This window comes from Delphinus delphis, chromosome 10 (genome assembly GCF_949987515.2).
Source record: "Delphinus delphis chromosome 10, mDelDel1.2, whole genome shotgun sequence".
Taxonomy (NCBI): Eukaryota; Metazoa; Chordata; class Mammalia; order Artiodactyla; family Delphinidae; genus Delphinus; species Delphinus delphis.
Window position 1 is genome coordinate 25,278,417 of NC_082692.2, and position 20,796 is coordinate 25,299,212.

Here is a 20,796-nt window from a genome sequence, read left to right on the forward strand (position 1 = left end):
AGGCCAAACTCAGCCTAGTATTCGGCTCAGTGAACTTACGCAAACTTGAACAGGACTTAACTCAAATTTAGAGTTGAGACCCTAAGGCAAGCGGCCCGAAGGCATCGAATTGGGTGCCCGGGACGGTCACTACACCATCCTCGGCGACTGTGGTTAGAGTCCCACTCCGGGATTGCAGGGAGACAGTTAAATTCCACTATCGTCACAGGCTGTTATAACGACTAAACTTTTTAAAGACACGGTCCTGGAGGTTGAGAAAAGAGGCGCTCAGGAGAGTAGCGGCAGGAGAGAAAACAGCCCCCCCCCCCAACGCCCGTCTCACTACAGATCCCATCATGCAACGCGGGAGGACGTTGCGGCTCTACGGCTCCGAACCCCGAGTCCTGCGGAGACGGATTCCGCAGCGCCCTGGGATTTGTGGTCCGCCGTTCCGCGTAGAGCACCAGCCCTCACTTGCCGTCCGGACCCCACTTCTTACAGCCCAAACACCTGATTTCATTTCCGCAGAAGGCACTCTTGTTTGTCAGGCAGTGTATTATTTTCCCACACTTTACATTGTTTTAAATACTGAATTTTGCATGCTCTCTACTCTGTGTAAACCTAGTCTTGGGGCTTCTTACCTTCATTCAGCAAACATTTATGTAGTTTCTAAAGTTTCTACTAGGTGTGGGGTACTAATAGTCATCAGGTTTCCAAGATCCTACTCGTGGTTCTCACGAGTTCACAATAGTTTAAATCTCTTATCCATTATTTTCTTTTATTGTGTTTATTTAGATCTTAGTAATGCAGTACATTCTTCTTCAGAAAATAGAGGCGAAAAAAAATGGGAGGGGTGCAGAATGGTGAGCTACAATAAGGAAGCCCCAACTGCTGTCTTGTAATATTAGAATCCACCCTTCCGATGGGTTTTTCATTTGCATCCTAAGTCAGCTACCTATAAAAAGTACATTCTTGTTTAACGGGGACTAAAAATTTACTAGTTTTCAGTTTTTAAAAGAGACTAGGGCTTAGGTCTGTTAAGGATGATTTTCCTCCCAATGACCTCTTTTAAATTGTATTTTGAAATTTAAATCGGGAGAAAGATTAGATGTATGGATTTATAATAGAAGAAAATGTTATATGTGACTAATGAATACAAAAGATCAGTTTTGCAAATGAGGAATAGGGTATTGAAATATTTTCAGAACGAGTCTATTTCATTAAACTTGTTGAATGCTTAGTTAGCACAGATGATTTCTATTATTCTAGTAAATAAAAAAGTTTAATAAAATAATATGTATTTTTATCAATAAATTGAGCACCTATTTTATTAAAACGCTGTTATGTTTCATAGCTACTAATTTTCAATTTTAGGTCAGTATCCACTGTATCCACTAGGCTTCTTTACAGTGTTGTATTATCTCATCATATTATGTAATACGTGGTTATAATTTTCCCGAGGCTAGGACTATGGACCTAAGCCACTTACTAGCCCAATGGACCCTTGTTAAAGGTAGATCAAGACAGGCCATTTGCCAGTTGCTTGGACAACTGAATTTGACTAAAACTGATCATTTTAAATACTTTAAAAATCACTTTTTCTGGGAGCAGTATATGATTTGTCAGGCTGCCTCCTGTCTCCCTATCTTTTCATTGACAATGACGTTCAATTTTCATTTGCCATATGGTTTGGGTGTTATATAGGTAAACATGAAGGTAGATAAATGTTATACGTTTGCCAAGTGGCCAGATGACCCTTTCCCATTTGAGACAGGAAGTCTAAGGAAGTTTGTCCTGTATCTTGTAGGTTTCTTCAACAGAAGCAAGAAGAAAGAGGGATTCAGGCCTTTTGCCTAGATTCTTCCTAGAAAAAACAATCTTCTCAGTTATTAGAATTCAAAAACAAAGATAGTGAGAGAAAATTGATATGAGCTGGGGAATTTAAACTCAGAGAAAGATCCACAATGTGTGAAAGGATTACTGTTTTATTAATTAAAACTGTTGCTTAGGACAGTGTGGTTTGCCTGACCAGTAGCATCAGCACCAAAATTCTGGGGAGAGGGCCCAGCAATCTGTTTTCACAAGCTATCCCGGCGATTCTGATGCCTCCAACTAAAGCACCCTCGGCTTGGGGCAGTTATGTGAATTTAAATCGAGGACCTCGAAGCAATTTCTTTTTTCAAAGTGGTTCAGGGCCAATCCTGATAGGATGATTTACCTCCGCAATATAACTAACGACACAAGTGACAGTGTTTAAAAAGTGTTAAGTGTTAGACTTCGTAGAACTAGTCAACACACAGAGGACGATTCTGTAGACCATTATCTAGTCTGTTCCCCACCTAACAATCCAGTCTTCCAAACTAAAGTTGCTCACAATATAGAAACTCTTGAAGTTCAAATGGATGCTAACAGGCAGTCTGGTTTTTATTTTAAATATTTTTTATTATGGTAAAATAGATATGACGCGATTTGCCATCTTCAACCACTTTCGGTGGCACTGCAGTTACGTTTTTTAAAGCCAGGAAAGTGTGTTCACCTCTATCACCTGTAATGAGATGTCCTCCGAACGTGCATCCTCAGCCTGCACTTCTCCATTCTGATGCCCGAGGCAGTCGATCTGCAGTAAGGCGAGCGTGTGGAGCTGGAGGGCCCGTTGGCGGTCGGCGGGGGCCTCAGGGACCCTGGGCTCCAGCAGGCCCCGGGTGGAGAGCGGAACGCGCGGCTCGGCGCCCCCCGGCGGCCCGGCCGCGGTGCAGGGACGCGCGGGGCCTGCGAGGGGAGCTGCAGGGTAACTTTTCCCAGGGAAAGAGGCCGGTCGTCCCCACCAGAAGCCTCCCTGCCTTTTGTTTGTTTTCCGGCCGGAGGCTGGAGAGCGGCCGGGTGCCCAGCCGCTCACCATGCGCGGCGCGGCCCGCGCCCCTCGGCGGCGCCCCCGGGCGTCCCTCCGCGGACCCCTCGGCCCGTCCTAGCGCGGGTCGCCCTGCTCCCGCTCCCGGGCCAGTTCGGCGCCCGCCCTCCGAGAAGCCACGCTCCCCGCAGGCGCGGGCCCCCGCCTGTGCTCGCGGCGCCGGTAAGTGGGGTGCGGATTAGGGGCTTCTGCCGGGTGATCTGTCACTCGGGGTGATGGACCGGAGCTGCGAGGGCCCCCAGTGCCGTGGCCCCGCGAAGGATCGGAGGGCGAGGGAGAGGCTCTCGGGCTGTAGTTTCTCTCCGCGGTCCTGTGGGTCTCTCCCTCTTGGCAGAAAAACTCCCGCTTCCTCGGAGTCTGGAAGATTTTGGTGTGTGTTTACCTTTTGGCGTTAAAGAAGGGAAAGATCCCGGCCCGATTTGAAGCCCCATTGGTAGGATATGGAGGACTTGCTTTCGGAATTTTCCTGACTAGGCCTTTGGCTGTCCCGCAAGAGGTCTGAGCAAGAAATCCTCACACATTTATGTGCAACCATTTTTCACTGGGTTTCTTTCTGCTCTGATTTCTTTCTTACTAATCAGAGTAGACGTTATGAGAGGCATGCTGAAGGACTTTACAGAACCGCTGTTTCTTTTCTAATGCACCTTTGAAAGTTTGACTTTGACACTAGCATTGAGGGCTTTTACTTTTAAATTAGAAAGTAGTTGAATGCCTTATTCTGCAGAAAAGAGTATTCGTTTCCACTTATAACTAAATAAAGAGCTGCTTTTGCTAAAGCTGAATTATACTGAGAAAATATCACCCTGCATTTTGCATCCAGAGCTAGACTTCTCTAAGGTATTGGCACTTGTTTTCTATTTTTGCTTGGAGCACTCTTTGTAGCAGTTTGATAAGTACAGTTTTCCTTTCTCACATTTTCCAGTGAGTGGGCTTTCAGGATGTGCCCCCAAAGTGAACTGTACTATTGCTGAATATAAAATTAAAATGAGCTTTAAATTTGTGTAGCTAACATAAATTATTAAGAGGAATTTGTGCCTCAACCATATGTTAGCTGTGCTAAGAGTTAATGTATTCATAAATATGCACATTGGAAATAGTTTCTGAACAAAGCACTGCAATTTGGTAAAGAATTTGGCCTTCCTGTCTATTTGGGTGTAGAAATAAGAGCAGTGGTGGGATCCTTTATTTAAAATGATACCCTGTACCACTGCTTGCTTCCCTAAGGCCCAGCCCTTACAGTGACCCTGCCTGTCCACTTTACCTTGTCCCCTTCTCCAGAGTCAAAACTGGTGGCAGGGCAAGAGTGGACAACCACGTTTCTAAGTGAGACCAGTTTAGTTTCAGATGATGGAAGGATGTGTTGGAGGGCTGATGGAGCTTGTCTGAGTGGGCAGAGGTCTGTCCTAGCCAAGGGAACTCAGCATTTAGTCACAAAGAAATGCTTTTTTCTCACTGAAGTTTCTTACCTACAGACTGTGTGTAAACAGGCTACCAGGATAAAGAAACCAGGCTTTGGGGGTTTTATTTGTTGACTGTTTCACATCATCAAAGCTCTTTTTCTACTTTCATTGTTTTCATCTCATTGTTTTTTGAGGTTCCCAGTAATGGTGGAAATCCTGTCAGTCTTGAACCTTTTGGAATTCTCTTCAACAGTCTTTTCCTTCATTTCCTTCATCCTTGCTATCGATGAGTCATGAAGACCTTTGACATGTGATTTATATAGCGCCCTCCCTCCATATTCTAATCCAGAGGCTCACGCCTCCTCTCCTGCAGACTGGGGCAGCCTCTGAGCTAGCCCCGCAGCTGGCTCTTAGTAAGTCCTCATTGAATGTTTGCTGAATGAGTGGATGGATAGATGGAATGGATGAATGAATGAATGAGACACACCTTCTGGTTTCTTCATCTTCTTGTCCATCTAGTCTTTTAAAACTATCAGTTCCTCACGACTCTCCTTGCCTTGCAACCCTCAGGTCCTCTCCCTTCTCAACTATCTCAAGTCTAAAACAATTTGCCTGATTTTTAAGGCCTTTCATAATCAGGCCTCACGCCTCCTATCTAAATTCTATTTTCAGTTCAGCATACATCTTCGCACTCTATGGGTGTGGTCTTCTTTCGAGCCTGCTCTACTAAGGAGGCCAGGATGGTTCCTGCTCAGATCGCAGTCCTAGAAACCCTCACCCCTCTCCCCCATCTCCTGTGCAAATCTTACCCTTCCTCAGACAAGGAAGCTAAGTCCTCACTTCTTCTATAACATCTTCTCTAACTATTCATTTCTCTTCTCTCTCTTGCAAGTCTCCAGATACTTGTTTCTTTTAAGTTTGACTTTGACACTAGCACTGAGGGCTTGGTTTTTTTTTTGTTGTTGTTGTTTGTTTGCTTGTTTTTGGCTGAGTTAGGTCTTTGTTACTGCATGCGGCTTTCTCTAGTTGCGGACAAGCCGGGGCTACCCTTCGTTGTGGTGCGCGGGCTTCTCATTGCGGTGGCTTCTCTTGTTGCGGAGCAGGGGCTCTAGGTGCGTGGGCTTCAGTAGTTGTGGCTCGCGGGCTCTAGAGCACAGGATCAGTAGCTGTGGCGCACGGGCTTAGTTGCTCCGCGGCATGTGGGGTCTTCCCGGCCCAGGGCTCGAGCCTGATCCCTGCATCGGCAGGTGGATTCTTAACCACTGCGCCACCACGGAAGCCCGAGGGCTTATATTGATCTCTCATTGGTTTAGGTTATTTTAAGCCTCTTTAGGGCAGGAGCCATATTCTCTGCATGGTCATGTGGGGTTGTGGGCTTTGAAGTCAGGCAGAATTGAGGTCGGGGCCTCACTCCTCGGTACTCATGTGGCCTTATGGATTCTCCAAGCATTAGTCCTCGCGTGTAAAATAGGGGAAATGCCTCCCCACCTGGCTGTGGTGTGGAGATGGTCTTGGTGCCTGAACAGCACCTGGAACACACCTGACAAAAATCTGCTCATCCCTCCAGTGACTGGGAGAGCCCTGAACACGTAGCAAATATTTGGTAGATGTTTGTCAGCTGACGTGGAGTCAAGTCATGGCTGGGTCTGGAGGCCCAGGGGATGGCAGCCACGCAGCATCCTTAGTAAGTGTTATCCTGCCCTTACTTAAAACAGCTTGAGCTTAGCTTATTCCTGGTGACAGCTCTGCTTCTGGGATCTGTTGCTGTTTTTCCGTCTGAACCTTGCCAGGAACACGACTGCCTTTAAATTTTCTTTTTTCACTGCTTCTTTGCGGCAAGCTCCTCCGTTTCATTTTGCAGGATCTTGCTGAGTTGGAGTTGTACGCAGCACTTCTGTTTTTCTGCTTGTGAGGGTATGTGTGAGTGTATGTATTTATGGTAGGACGTGTTGCCTAGCAATTTCTTGGCAGAATTCTGGGCACAGTGACCTTTCTGTGTATGTTGATCTGTCAGCCTGTGAATAGTGTCTAAACTGTAAATTGTCTCATCGGCTCTCTTGCTTGACCATGGCCTTCTGAGAAAGGCCTGTAACTAGAGCATCAGAAACCTCCTGTCTGTGGGCCTCGGTGTTTGTGGTTGCTGTAGGTGACCGGGAGAACGTGCAGAGACGTGCGCCAGATGACTTACACGCATATCTACAGTGTAACCGTGTCCTAGGTTGTGGCTGTGCTCTCCTTGAAACAGTTTGAACTTCCCTATTAGTACACCTGTGTGTTCAAGAAAATTACCTGGTAAAAACAATTTGCTGAAGTAAATCAATTCCTGGGGCAGATTGCATTAAAATGCTAAGTTATGGAAGGAAGAAATCAGAGGCATCTTTACTTGTAGCCAGAGAAGTAGAAGAAGCAGTGGAGGGTCCCCTCGAGATGGTAACCAAGGTTGATGTGGAATTCACGCTCACTCTCTCTGCTCCTCGTGACGTGCTGTCTGATGCTCGGAAAATCCTACTGCTCAACAATCCAAGCGGAGAGCTTCCTTTCTTGATTCCTTTCAAGGAAACGGAAGCGTCCTTGCACTTTAAGTGCCTGGCTCACTGTGCTTTGAAAGTCGAAACCTCCGTAGAAAGAAGTGCCTGGGTTTGGACTCACCTGTGCAGCTGGCGTCAAATCCTGGGAGCACTGACTTCTGAAACTGTCTCAGAGTTTGAAGAAAGCACGTCTCTGGAGAGCTGCCACTTTTTTTTTTTCTATGTAGTTTCAGGATTAGCAATACCTTCATGTACTTTTTGAGGAAGGGGAAGTGGGAGCATTTGTTACATCTTTAATCGACTATGAAAACATCTCTTATATTCACATATTTAAAACTCTGCTGCCCTGAAGGTATCAAGAATTCTGTCCGTTGGGCCACAGCATCTCAGCTGTAAAGTGAGGGTGTTGGGGGGTGATCTTTCAGGTCCCTTATAGGGAAAAAAATCTGATTCTATAGTCAGCTTTCCTCAATATTATACTATGCCCGTGTTCAGCTTAGGTCCTATTAAACTGAGCATTCAATCTATGCTAATTAGCATTAGGTTATATATTACCTTACTTTCCATTTTTCCTAGATTTTGTTTGTCATCCTCAGTTTTTTTTTATTTAAAAAATACTGTTTTTAAAATAAAATAACACAATAGTGTTATTTCCACCATGCTCTTAGTAGCCACTTGATAAGTGTACAGTGACGGCCAAGGGCTTGTGAGAGCCACGTATTTGTGAGGAAAGCTCAAGGTGAGTCATTTTTTATCTTTCTATAGGTGTAGTGTGGTCTATGATAAAGTGCTGATAACATGTGACTGCTCTCGTGGTTAATATAAAAGATAATGGCCCAGAACCAAGAAGATAAAGGAGTAGTGGTGTAATGTCCAACTACATGTTTCACAATGTCATGAAAGTTACTATCTGCATGAGTTTGTAGTTCCGAGAAGATAATAGTTAATGGTTCTGTCCTCCCGGACACTGCCTGTGCTTTGAAAATGAATTTACTGATGATTGATTTAACTCAGACGAAACCGAGTGAGAAAAAAGTAGGTTATATATGCCTACCTTTTTTTTTTAAATAGTAAATATTTATTTATTTATTTATTACATCTTTATTGGAGTATAATTGCTTTACAGTGGTGTGTTAGTTTCTGCTTTATAACAAAGTGAATCAGTTGTACATATACATATGTTCCCATCTCTCTTCCCTCTTGCGTCTCCCTCCCTCCCACCCTCCCTATCCCACCCCTCCAGGCGGTCACAAAGCACCGAGCTGATCTCCCTGTGCTATGCGGCTGCTTCCCACTAGCTATCTACCTTACGTTTGGTAGTGTATATATGTCCATGCCTCTCTCTCGCTTTGTCACAGCTTACCCTTCCCCCTCCCCATATCCTCCTACCTGTCAGCTTAGCTGTTAAAAAGCAAATGTTTTCCTAAGTTGTTATAAAAGCTTTTAGAAGGATTCATAATTTTTGTGCCCTCTTCTCCATAGAGCTGTTCAGTTTTGCAGAGAATCTATGAGGGATGGCAGTAGGAGTGGGGTTGATGGTATAGGAAAATTAACAAAGCGACCCTTTATAAACCCATAAGTTACTCATTCATTAATTTATTCATTCAACTCATCTTTATTTGGAGCACCTATTTGGGCCGACCGGGTGCCAGGTCCTTGTCTGGTTGCTGGGAATACAGTTGTGAACATAACAAAACTTCTGCCCGCAGAAAGCTTATATTCTCAGGATACACGTATATGTAACCCTGTGACCCACAGGTACATGAGGATTATGTGGAAAGGGCTAAAGTGCTCTGCCTCCATGCAGCATTTCCTGTGTTTCAGGGGTCCACACATCATGCCCTGCAGGCATGTCCTGCCGGCTGCCTGTTTTTGTAAATAGACTTGTACCGGGATGCAGCCGTGCCCATTTGTTTCCGTGTCATCTGTGGCTGCTTTTGTGCTACAGCAGAGGATTTGAATAGCTATGCCAGAACCCTGTCACCCTCACAGCCTAACGTATTTACCGGCCCTTCACAGAAAACATTTGCTGACACCTGCTCTATTTTATTTTTATGTTAAGCCTTTATGTCCTCGATATGTTTTATTGATTTGTTTGTTGTTACACATGGTGGTGAAGCATCTTACGCTGCACGAGATCGGCCCTGAGTTAAACGTGCTGTGATATTTGAGTAGCGCTTGAATGTGTGACATGTTCTGATTCACTCCCTCATCTTCACCTCGCCCTCCCTTGCCCACCCTTAGAACAGAGGGTGGCAATCAGGTGAGCAACTGGGGCTGGGGGACTGTCACCCCAACTCATCCGCAGTTTCCCACGAGTCAGAGGAAAGTTATTCTTCCTCTGGGTCTTCAATATTTCCTTTCCCTTCAGTTCTTCACAGCCCACAGACCACATAGAATGATGGGTCCTCGTTTAGAACTAATCTACAAGCAATGGAAGACTTTACTTTAGGTTCGGGGCACAGCGCCCTTTGTGGGAGAAGTGATGGGAAGTGGTAGACCCTTCTCCTGGGATTTAGGACTTGGTGCATGAATTCTCCTTTCAGAAGCTGGGATTGAAGGATGTGAGGGAGGTCAGGGCATGAAACAGTCTCTGGGGAGTAGAAGAGGGCAGCCCAGGTAACGGATCCTCTTCTCCCATCCTTCCAATTAAGGCAGTAGCCAGAAGCATCTTTAATGTGCTCCTTGTCACAGGAAAGGCAAAGCACGTTCCACAATAAAGGAGGCTCTTTTGGCCTTGTAGCTGCTGTCCCCAAAGCAGAAAAAAGCACTGGTCCAAGAGGCAAAATATTTAAAGGACATTCTTGCTAAAATGTATGTGGGCAGAAGAATTAGGTCCCAGAGAGAAAAATTAGAAATACAGATGTACTATTTTTAGTACCTTTTTAAAAGAAATGTAACAATATTAACTTTACTCTTGTAAAGTTATGAAATGTTCGAACCTAGAATTCATGCCAGTTAAGGTAAAATGGAACTCACAAGTGCCAGGAGAAGGGCCATTGAGTGATTTTGCACATGATCTAGTTTTCCGATGAGGACAGGTGAAAGCAATGGCATCTTTTCAGTGGAAAACGATCAAGGCTCAGGGAGAAAAGCTCTTCACACAGGTCCGAATGGTGGAAGTGGTGCTGGTAAACCACGACTCCCAGAGATGCCCACTTTTGCGTACAATTTTCTGTCTCCTATCTTAAAAAATGAGTAATTGTGGCATTTATTCAATGACTCTTAAGTTTTCAAACTAAAGAGTGGACCACCCTGTGCCTGGTTGGTTTCCCAGGTTGGGAATGAGACCCCGGCCGTGAGCAGATGATCTGCCCTACTGAGGACGGAGCCGAGGGGAGGGAATTGGGACAGACCGCAGGAAGGTTTCCCCAATGTCACCTAGCCAGAAAAACCATAGCATTCATTTCAAAGTTTGTCTGGAACGCTTTGAAAGCGAAATACAGCTGTGCTGCTCTGTGAGTTGGGTACAGCCTAACCCAGAAGCCGAAGGCCTGATCTGACGACACTGTGGGGACCTTTCTGTGATTCTTTGAGACCCAGTAATTCCAGCAGCATGGTGGGAGGGCCCAGGCAGCCTGCCGGCTTTAGCCTTTCTGCAGTATTTACTATTCTCCCATTTCAGAACTTCAGAACATTTCTGCTCAGGGCAAACAATCTGAGTACCATGACTTTGCACAGGAAGAAATAGAAGAATTCTGTTTCGAGATACTTACCAAGAGTGGCACAGAAGATACACAGCAAAGACTAAAATTCATGTTTTGACCATTCAAACCATGAGTACCTGCTAGCGTAGGCGGAGCATGAGGTAGGAGAGCAGAGATGAAAGAAGCATGGTGACTGTCCGGGACAGGCCTGCGTGTCATTGACCACTGAGGAGGTGGGGACAGGGCACTGTGGCCTCTTGGGGAGAGAGCCGTTGGCTGTGTCTGTGCAGGTTGGGACAGGAGGTCCTGGAAAGGTGATGTTTGAGCTGGACTCGGAGGGAGGAAAAGGAGTAGATTCTGAGCTTTGGGGTCTGGCTGAGACAGTGAGACACTTATCCTGCTCTGGAAGAGAGATGATGTATAGCACGCAGGGTCCCTCTGGGGCACTGTCTGCTCTTTGCTAGCTTTTGTGCAGGTGATGGGAAAGGTGGAAACGTTGATCTGGTTTTTTTCTTAGACAAATGCCAGCTTGATTCCTGACCCAGAGAGTCACAGAACCACAGAATAACGGAGCAGGAAACCACCTTGCTTCATTAAGTCCCGTGCCCTCACCTCACAGAAATTAACCCGAGGACCAGGAGATGCTCCGAGTCACAGGTGCTCTGTGCCAAGTGGAAACTGGGACTCAGTTCCTCTTTGTCCGCAGTCACTTGCCTCCCCTGTAGGCAGTGGCTGCTGGCAAGGTCCCCGCTCGGTCCACTGAAGTTCGATTGTAGAATGAGGCCAACTAGAGCATGGCCACATCACTGGTTTCCATATTTGGACTTTGAGCTACAAAGTACTTCTTTTAATTCCTCTCGTTCTCAGATCCTCAAAAGATTTCATAACCTTTGGATCTTTTGCAATCTCTCCCTTAAGTTTGGTCAGTCGGCCCAGGTTCCTATCTCGCTGCCAACACTTATTAATTGCATAACCTTGAACAAGTAGCTGGTGTCTCAGATTCCTTATCTGTAAAATAGGGGTAATAATGATAGTACCTACCTGGTGCCGATGTGAGGACTGAATGGATTAATATATGCAAAGCACTTATAACAGTACGGTATACATAGTAAGTTCTGAAATTATTATTATTATTACCTTTTTGGCTTATTTGATATATTAGTAAGCTACATGTGGATTGGTTATAGTGAGTGATTATCCAAGATCATTCTTGGAGTCTGAGTGGTATTTAGAAGTACTGCCCATTAACATGTTAGCTGATTCCCCAAGTTAATGGATGGGCTGTTACACCCCATTCACTTCACAGGCAGTAGTGACCGTCTATACCAGGGACTGTGAATTCAGATGCTCTCAGGGGCAGAGGAGAAAATGTAAAAGAATCAGGGAAGCTGGTTATGTGCTTGTTAAACAGTAAGGAGTTGCTCTTCTCTTTTAAAAAGAGAACAACAGTTTTTCTTTCCCTCCAGTTTTTCTTCGAATGAGGTTTTTTCCCAGGCTTTTTCCTTTGTTACTTTTGATATACGCAGAGGAATAGAGAAATATTTTTCTTCTAGTAAAACAAGTGGCCGTGAAGGTGCAAAAATAAATGGCAACTAAGAAAAAAAAATTAGCAACTGACACAACATTCATTTTAGGGACACAGGGAGGTTGGGGACAGTGGCGGAATAGAGGGCTCACGCTTGGCCTAAAAGGCCAGTGACCACGCTCGTCTAGCTTTTATTCCCATGGAGGACAAAGGACCTTGTGTTATTAGCGCTTCAGTTTTTCTGGAGCTACCCCAAATCTCGATATTTATATGAAAGTTCCCATTTTTAAATATAAACTCAAAGCATATCTGTGAATTCCATCCTCAGGCTGCCTGTTTGCAACCCCCGGTCCACACAGGGTGGAATCTCCAAATGCTAATGTCATCTGCTGAGATTTCAGCCAGAATTGTGAAGTCTTGTCTGCTTTGTAGAGTTAAAGAGAAATACTCTCTATCGTTCAAAAAGGACTGCCTTTGTTCATTGGGTAACTAAGCATTAGATTCTTGATTTCATTCCTAAGACACTCAACTTTGTATGACTAGAAACCACAGCTGCCATAGCTCAGATGACTGTGGGAGTCTTTGGGAGGTTTCATTGGATGGTGGTGTCTATCCCCTGAAGATATCAGGTTGTAGTCCCTGGAACCTGTGAATTTTTCCTTATTTGGCAAAATAGACTTTGTAGATGTGATTAAATTAAGAAATCTGAGATGGGGAGATAAACCTACCTATCTCTAAATGGAGATAGGTTTAGTGGGCCCTAAATGGAAACACTAGTCCTCATAAGTGAGAAGCAGAGGGAGATTTGACACAGAGAGGAGTCAGTGTGACCACAGAGGCAGAGACTGGAGTGATGTGGCCACGAGCCAAGGAACACCAACAGCCACCAGAGGCTGGAAGAGACAAGGAGGAAGTGAGCCAGTACCTCTGGAGGAGGTGCCAATACCTTGATCTCGACCCAGTGATACTGGTTCTGGACTCTGGCCTCCAGAAACGTGAGAGAATACATTTCTGCTGTTTTAAGCTACCAAGTTTATGGTAATTCGTGAACAGCAGCTGTGGAAAACTAATACTGTTAGTAAGGAAAAATTTTTTTAATTGGTTTTTGCCAGTGAGGCATGGATCAGTAACTGACATGTCCTTGACGAGAGAAATTAGCCATTACTTAGGGATCAGTGGCCCTAAGCCTTCCTTGAGATTTTTGGCTAGTGGTCCACATGGTGACTTCTTGCTTGCACAACTGTAGCACTCTGGCCATCTGTGCCCTGCCAGAAACTTACCCCAAGGGCCATTCCCTGGTCACTGTGTGTGTTCCCGAGGAATGCTTTCAGTTGTCCTTGACAGAATATCGGATGGTGGCTTCAGCAACAAAGACTTTGGATTAGGTCATATAACAAGAAACCTAAAGCAGATATTTTCAGGGATCGTGCAGCAGCCCAGTGATGTCATCCAGGATTCAGCTTCTTTCTCTTAATCCATCCTCAGCAGTTGGGATTCTCATCTTTAGAGCTGACGTCTCATAATCACCAGAAGACCGTCTCAGCTCTGAATATTACAGCTTTATACAACCATGTTCAAGGCAGAAACACGGGGCAGCCTCTTTGTCAGCTGTCTCTATCAAAGAGTAGATTCCCTCCCAGAGGCCCTTCTCTTCCCTCCCCAGCTCACTTTCCTTTCCGTCTGGTTGTCAGAGCCGTAGTCCCGCTCCTAAACGGTATTCAGTGGGAAGGAAGTACAATAGAATTGTCTGGCTTGGCTTCAACTGAGCACTGTTCATGCCCTGGGGCTGTAGTAGGTGGCTGCCGTCCCTGATTGTACTGAATCGTGAATAAAATCAGAGCTCTATAAACTAAGCAGCAAGAGGAACATTGCTGTGGGGTAGATCAGCAATGGCATCTGTCATATCGCCCTTCTTTCTCCTAGTGCGTTGTCCATCACCCTGCTGTTTTCCCAGAGCAGCAGTGAGTTTTTGTCCTTTCCTTTCAGAGTATAACATGAGTCATCATATTCAGGCCACCGCGAAAATGGTGAACAACTGAACAATACTGATCTCAAAAGTCAGTAACCACTTCCTGCTAGGATATGCTCAGAGTTGACTATGGGTTGAATGCTACTTTTTGTCTAATGCTAGTTTGAATAATACCACTTCCTTGTTTTTAGTTTAGGAAATAATTCACTAGAGAACAGAAAGCTCAGATAGTTGTCATGGTTCTGCTCTCTAGATCTGTATATGGTGTAACTAAGCCTCCTCTCTGATACTCCTTTGGACCCTTGAAGCAATCACCACGGCTTCCTAAGTCCCTTTTTCTTCATGTATTCTCTGTTTCTTCAACTACTCTTCTCGTGCTTTCATTTAGGCCCCTTATTATGTTCTTGAATATCTTTCTTGAAGTTTGTCACCCAGAATTGAACAGTAATTCAGGTGTATGTTGAGACTGTCATGTCCCTTGTTCCGGATCCGCAGCTGCCATGTTGCAAAACTCCAGTAGACACCATCCATGTAGTGTTCTGTGAGTACCCCAGAGCTGTGCGTGGTATTAGCATTGTCTAAATGCTGTCCTCCTAATAAGAACTCCAATAATGCACTATCCTTGGGGGGAAAAAAATAAAGCAACCTTAGAGCATCTCCAGTGAGAGGTTTTGTACATATCTCAAATTCAACACCTTAGAAAACAGAACCCATTGTGTCTCCTACTCTCTATAACATTCATCCTGTCTGGTGCCTTTGTTCAGTCCTTCCACATATTTCACCTGACTATTGCAGTACCCTCCGTCTAGTCTCTCTATTCTAACATCAGTTTGAATAGTCCGGGGTGGGTGGTCTCCCTCATGTCATTTCCCTGCTTAAAAGCCCCAGAGAGCTCCCGTGTGGCAGGGTAAAAACCAAACTCCTGCATGACAGATGTACGCCCTCACAGCTGGGTCCCACCCTAAGTTTCTAGCCATTCCCTGCACTTCCTTACTGCCCTCCGTGGCTTTTATGTCCTAGCCCTGTACTTCACAGTGGGGTTGCACATTACAGTCCCTGGAGGGCTTTCTAAATTATCAAAACTCAGTCCCCAACCTCGACCTGACTCTTAGAGGTGGGGCCCGGGCATCAGTATTTGTTAAAATTTCCCCAGGTGATTCTGTCGTTCACCCAGTGTAGGAACCGTAAGCTCTCGTGAACATGCCAAGCTCTTATACCCACCAACCTTTTGCAGAGTTTCCTCCATCTGGAATTCCTTTCTCTCCCTTTTCTGTGTAATAAAACTTTGCTCATTCTTCAAACCTCAATATTACCTCTTCTCTGAGCGGGTGTCTGATCCCTCCCTCCTCCCAAGAGTTTGTTGTTCTCTCTACCATGGGCTTATAGTGTTTCCTACGTTTTCCATGTTTGTGTTGATTAGGAGTTATTTAAAGGAAGGACCCTTCTCTTACCCATAATGTGCCCCAGAAGCTTTGCATAGTGCTTGGCCTCTTGGTAAAGTCTGAATAAAATTGTCAACCTGACTTCAGTGCCTGAAGAGAGAGACTCTAGTCTGATCCATTTTACAGTCGGTATGTAATTACCTGAAATAAAATTGAAAAGCAACCGCCACGTGTTGGTGAGGGTCAAATCTTGCCAGAGAAATTGAACTTTGTTCTATGATAATGTGACAGACAGTAACAAGGAGGAATCGTAGGGTGACTGTATACTGAATGAATGACCCACTCTACCATGATTTCAGTAAAGTTCTTCATTTTTTCAAGATAGCTTTTCCTCAGTGATCATCTATGAAGACATTGTCCCAATTATGCAGTTTTAGTAGATGAGGAACTAACTATCAGAGAAAGGCTTCTATGGTTAATAATTGATAGATATGAATTATTATTATTATATATAATGCCATTGAAAAAAAAGTGGGGGAGAGCCCACAGGCTACTGGAATGTAGATCGTTATTAAGTTTTGGTTGCCACAGTTCATCAAAGACATGGAGAAATGTGTGAGGTTTCAGAGATGAATGCCAAAGATAATTAAAGGAGTGGAAAACAGGTCCTATGAGGAAAGGTTGTGTAATTACAGCAAGAGGAGGTTGAGAGATACACATTTGATTACTAATTTGATGTACATCACATTTTCGTGAGATAGTTTCTTTATATTCACACACAAAAAAAACAAAGCTTGAGGAAATTAGCTTAAATTAGAATAGGCAGGTTTCGGTTGGACGTTAAGAAAAATACTCTAACTGGATTACAAAATGCAAATCTGATCATGTTATTTTCTTGTTAAAAAAAAACCCTGGTGGCGCAGTGGTTGAGGATCTGCCTGCCAATGCAGGGGACATGGGTTCGAGCCCTAGTCTGGGAAGATCCCACATGCCGCGGAGCAACTGGGCCCGTGAGCCACACCTACTGAGCCTGCGCATCTGGAGCCTGTGCTCCGCAACAAGAGAGGCCGCGACAGTGAGAGGCCTGCGCACCGCGATGAAGACTGGTCCCCGCTCGCCGCAACTAGAGAAAGCCCTCGCACAGAAATGAAGACCCAACACAGCCAAATAAATAAACAAACAAACAAACAAATAACTAAATAACTTTATTTTAAAAAACACCTTAATTGACTTCCCATTGTCTCTAGGTCAAAGCCTACTTTAAAAAAATAAATAAATAAAGCATATAATTTATGAGTTAGCTGATTTTTGAGAGATCAAAGTTCCAGTGATTTTTTTTTTAAGGAAGATGACATACAACAATGATTTGGGAATTTTAATTTGTTGGAAAATGAAATTATGAATGATGCAGAAATCATATGTCATATCAAAAATAGATGGAGATAAATATTAGAAAGAAAAAGAGAGGAAACAAACACAGAGCCCAAAATTGCTTATGTTGTGGCCCAAATGCTCTTTCTATGTTATGCTGAGACACACCTTGAATCCAAAACAGTCCACAATGCACAAATCGTGAAGTGGAGGAGCCATGATGTATGATATGTTCTGTCTTATGAGCAAGTTCATATTAGGTTTTATTAAGTAAATCTACATTAAAATGTTTAATGCTTAAGATATGTATTATCTTTTTAAAGATTTCCTTCCTCTACCATTTTGAGAATTTTTTTAGACTTTTAGTCTAGAATAATTCAAACATACAGAGTTGCAAGAACAGTACAAAGAAGACCCATACACCTTTTCCCCAATTTACCTTGTGTTAACATTTTACCCCATTGTGTGTTTGTTCTCTCTCTCTCTCTCTGTCTCTCTCTCCACACACACACACACACACACACACACACACACACACACAGAATTTTTGTTTTACCACTTGAGAATAAATTGCATATATTATGGCCCTTTGCTTACAAATCCTTCAGGGTGTATTTTCTTAGAATAAGACTATGCTGTTTCACAACCACAGGACAGGCATCAACTTTAGTAAATTTAATACAGATACAATACTTTAATCTAGCATCCATATCCTAATTGTTTCCATTAATGACCTTTATAGTGTTTTCTTCTCCTTTAGTATAGGATCCAGTCAAAGCCTTATGTTTTTTGAAATGTCATTTGAGGCTCTCAACAAGCAAACTTCTGGGGTTAACTCTTTCCAGTTCCAAGCTCCCGCCTTCCTCTCCACCCCAGATTCAAGCCCCTGTGCCTTCTTTTCTGCTCCTTGGAATGCTAGAATCCCCTACATTACAAAACACCTACTTTTCTTTTTCCTTCAAGACTCAGTCTTTTATGAAGACTCTTCTTACTGCTCTCCTGAGCCCAAGTGGACTCAACCAAGCTAGAAGCCGGGGGCTTTCTCCTTAACCCCTCCCCACATCCTGTACCCTCAATGTACATGAAATATCTTAGTGCATATTCATGAGTATGCATCCACCCACTCTCATCCTCTGCCATGAGACTCTAAGATCTTTAAAAAAAAAAAAAAAGGACCGTATTTTATTGGTCTTTGTATCCCCAGATATTAACATAGGGTCTGTCACACAGGAAGTGCTTTATAAATATTTATTAATCAGCAATGGAATCTATCACTGTAAAGAGCTGCTGAAGGAAGTTGTAAGTTGTCTGATCCTGTAGAGCTTCAAAAGAAGGAAAATGCTCTTCAAACCAGGGGCCTTAAAATGGTTCTGTGAGGGAAATGGGAATGAGTGGGAGAGAAGCAGGTAGGCTTGATCTCTAAAAGGTTTTCCAGTTATATGGTAGAATATGGTGAAATCAGGAATAACCTTTACAGTTCTTTCTTTTTTTTCTTTTTTTTTTTCCGCGGTACGTGGGCCTCTCACTGTCGTGGCCTCTCCCGTTGCGGAGCACAGGCTCCGGATGCGCAGGCTCAGCGGCCATGGCTCACGGGCCCAGCCGCTCCGCGGCATGTGGGATCTTCCCGGACCGGGGCACGAACCCGTGTCTTCTGCATCGGCAGGCGGACTCTCAACCACTGCGCCACCAGGGAAGCCCACCTTTACTGTTCTTAAGGTTTCTCAAGGTCATGCAAAGCCTTCACAAAAACATAGACTAGAATTACTTCTTAATTTTGAACTAATTTTAGACTTTCAGAAATGTTACAAAAATAGTACAGACAGTTCTTAGCGATTCTTCACCCAGCTTACCCTAATATTAACATCTTCTATAACCGTAGGACAATGATCAAACTCAGGAAGTTAGCACGGGCACAGAGCTGTTAACTAAACTATGACCTTATTCAAATTTCACCAACTGTTCCACTAATGTCTTTTATCTGTTCTGGGATCTTATTCAGGTTCTCACATTGTGTTTAGTTGTCATGTCTCTTTCTTTGCCTCCAATCTGTGACAGTTCCTCATTCTGTCGTTGCCTTTTATGATCTTGACACTTTTGAAGAGTATCGGTCAGTTTTTTGTAGCATGTCCCTCATTTTGAGTTTGACGTCTTCTCATGAGTGGATTGAGGTTCTGCTTGATGGAACACCACAGAGGTGACGGTGTGCCCTCCTCAGAGCATCATATACAGGGTACATGGTGTCGTATGTCTTAGTCATGTTGATGTTGAACTTGATCGCTTGGGTAAGGAGGTTTCTGTTAGATTTCTGCCTATAGAGTTACCATCTTTCCCTTTGACATTAATGAATGTCTTAAAGATACTTTGTTTTTTTGGCTGCTCCATTTGGCTTGTATCTTAGTTCCCCAATGAGGGATCGAAGAAACTGGGCCTGGTAAGTGAAAGGGCGGCCAGGGAATTCCCAAAGATACTTTGAAACTATGCGGATAGCCTGTTTCTCCTCAAACGTTCATCGACCAATATTTGCATCCATCGGCGAATCTTGTCTGCAATAAATTGTGACGTTTGCCTAATAGCGAATTTCTTATTTCCCTCTTTCCTTCTACATTTATTGACTGGAATTATTCTGGAAGGAGAAGCTGCATTGACTGGATTTAGATGCAGAATGTCACTTATTCTATCATTCTTTTCCGATCTTTTGATTTTTCAGATTATTACTTTGACAGATGTATTTTTTTAATGTCTTTAGTGTTCTTATTTAAGCAGTTACATTTTATTAATGTTTGCCTAAAGGCATTGCAATCACTTAAGTTATGTACTGCATTTTCTTCATTATAGGCAGACTGAATGACACTCAATTTCATAAATGAAAAATCAATGACTTATCTTTTTCTTTATAAATTTATTTGTTTTGGGCTGCATTGGGTCTTCGTTGCTGCGTGCGGGCTTTCTCTAGTTGCAGCGAGCAGGGGCTACTTTTCCTCACATATGTGGGCTTCTCATTGTGGTGGCTTTTCTTGTTGTGGAGCATGGGCTCTAGGCGCGTGGGCTTCAGTAGTTGTGGCACGTGGGCCTCAGTAGTTGTGGCTCGCGGGCTCGGTAGTTGTGGCGCACAGGCTTAGTTGCTCGGCGGCATGTGGGATCTTCCCGGACCAGGGCTCGAATCCGTGTTCCCTGCATTGGCAGGCAGATTCTTAACCACTGCTCCACCAGGGAAGTCCCATGACTTATCTTTTTAAAGAACACAACTGAAGGACTTTAAAAGAGACACACCCTACATGCAGGCCTTAAAAAATTACTAGTTCTTTGCTTAGTTTCTGAATATCTAGTAATAAAAATAATATTAATAAAATACTTTTGTTGCCTAGCCACAAACAGTTCATGGAGCACATGTAAGTTCTATATCAGGAGAACCTTAATTTAAGCATTTCTTGGCCTTTGTACGTTTACGTTGTTAATTGTAGCTGAATCACACAGAACACAGTATATTTAGCATGGATTCTTGTAGCTCAGCAATTTCCATCGACCGTAGTTATCATGTCGTGTTTGCCTACAGTGGTTAGTCAGCAGAAAGGCATCAAATTGCAGCTGATTCATTTCTGAGTCAGTGATAAAATCACTTTCCAAGACCGCTGTGTCTCATTTTATAAAACATTGGAAAAGAGCATTATTTAGACCAGAGGTTAACAAACTTTTTTTTTTTTTGTAAAGGGTACAATAATATATCCCTTAGGCTTTGTGGGCCATACAGTCTGTGTCACACCTACTCTGCTGTGTAGCGTGAAAGCAGCTGCAGACAGTATGCAAGTGAGTGGGCATGACTGTGTTCCAATAAAACTTTATTTACAAAACAACAGGTGGCAGACTGGGCGTTACAGCTGGCCCCTGATTTAGACAGACATAGAATGTACATGAACATTTATCCTTGTCTTTCATTTTTCTCTACAGCAGAAGACTCATCTTTGAAAATATGTATTTGGGAGACAGTCACGTTCTATTGAATACCTTGTGTTGGTGCTGCCATAGAAAAATCTGGTTACACTCCGGGGAGGTCTGCTGCGGCTGCAGGACTGATCCGCCTTGGCCCTGA

The 20,796-nt window shown here is 43.9% G+C and overlaps 1 protein-coding gene across 1 annotated transcript; it reads left to right on the top strand.

Moving 5' to 3' along the window:
* Window positions 1-2,841: 2,841 nt before the first annotated feature.
* LOC132431935 (uncharacterized) lies at window positions 2,842-20,796 on the top strand. Its single transcript, XM_060021675.1, has 2 exons — window positions 2,842-3,049; window positions 20,655-20,796. The coding sequence occupies exon 2, from the start codon at window positions 20,677-20,679 to the stop codon at window positions 20,794-20,796; it is 120 nt and encodes a 39-aa protein (XP_059877658.1). The 5' UTR covers window positions 2,842-3,049; window positions 20,655-20,676.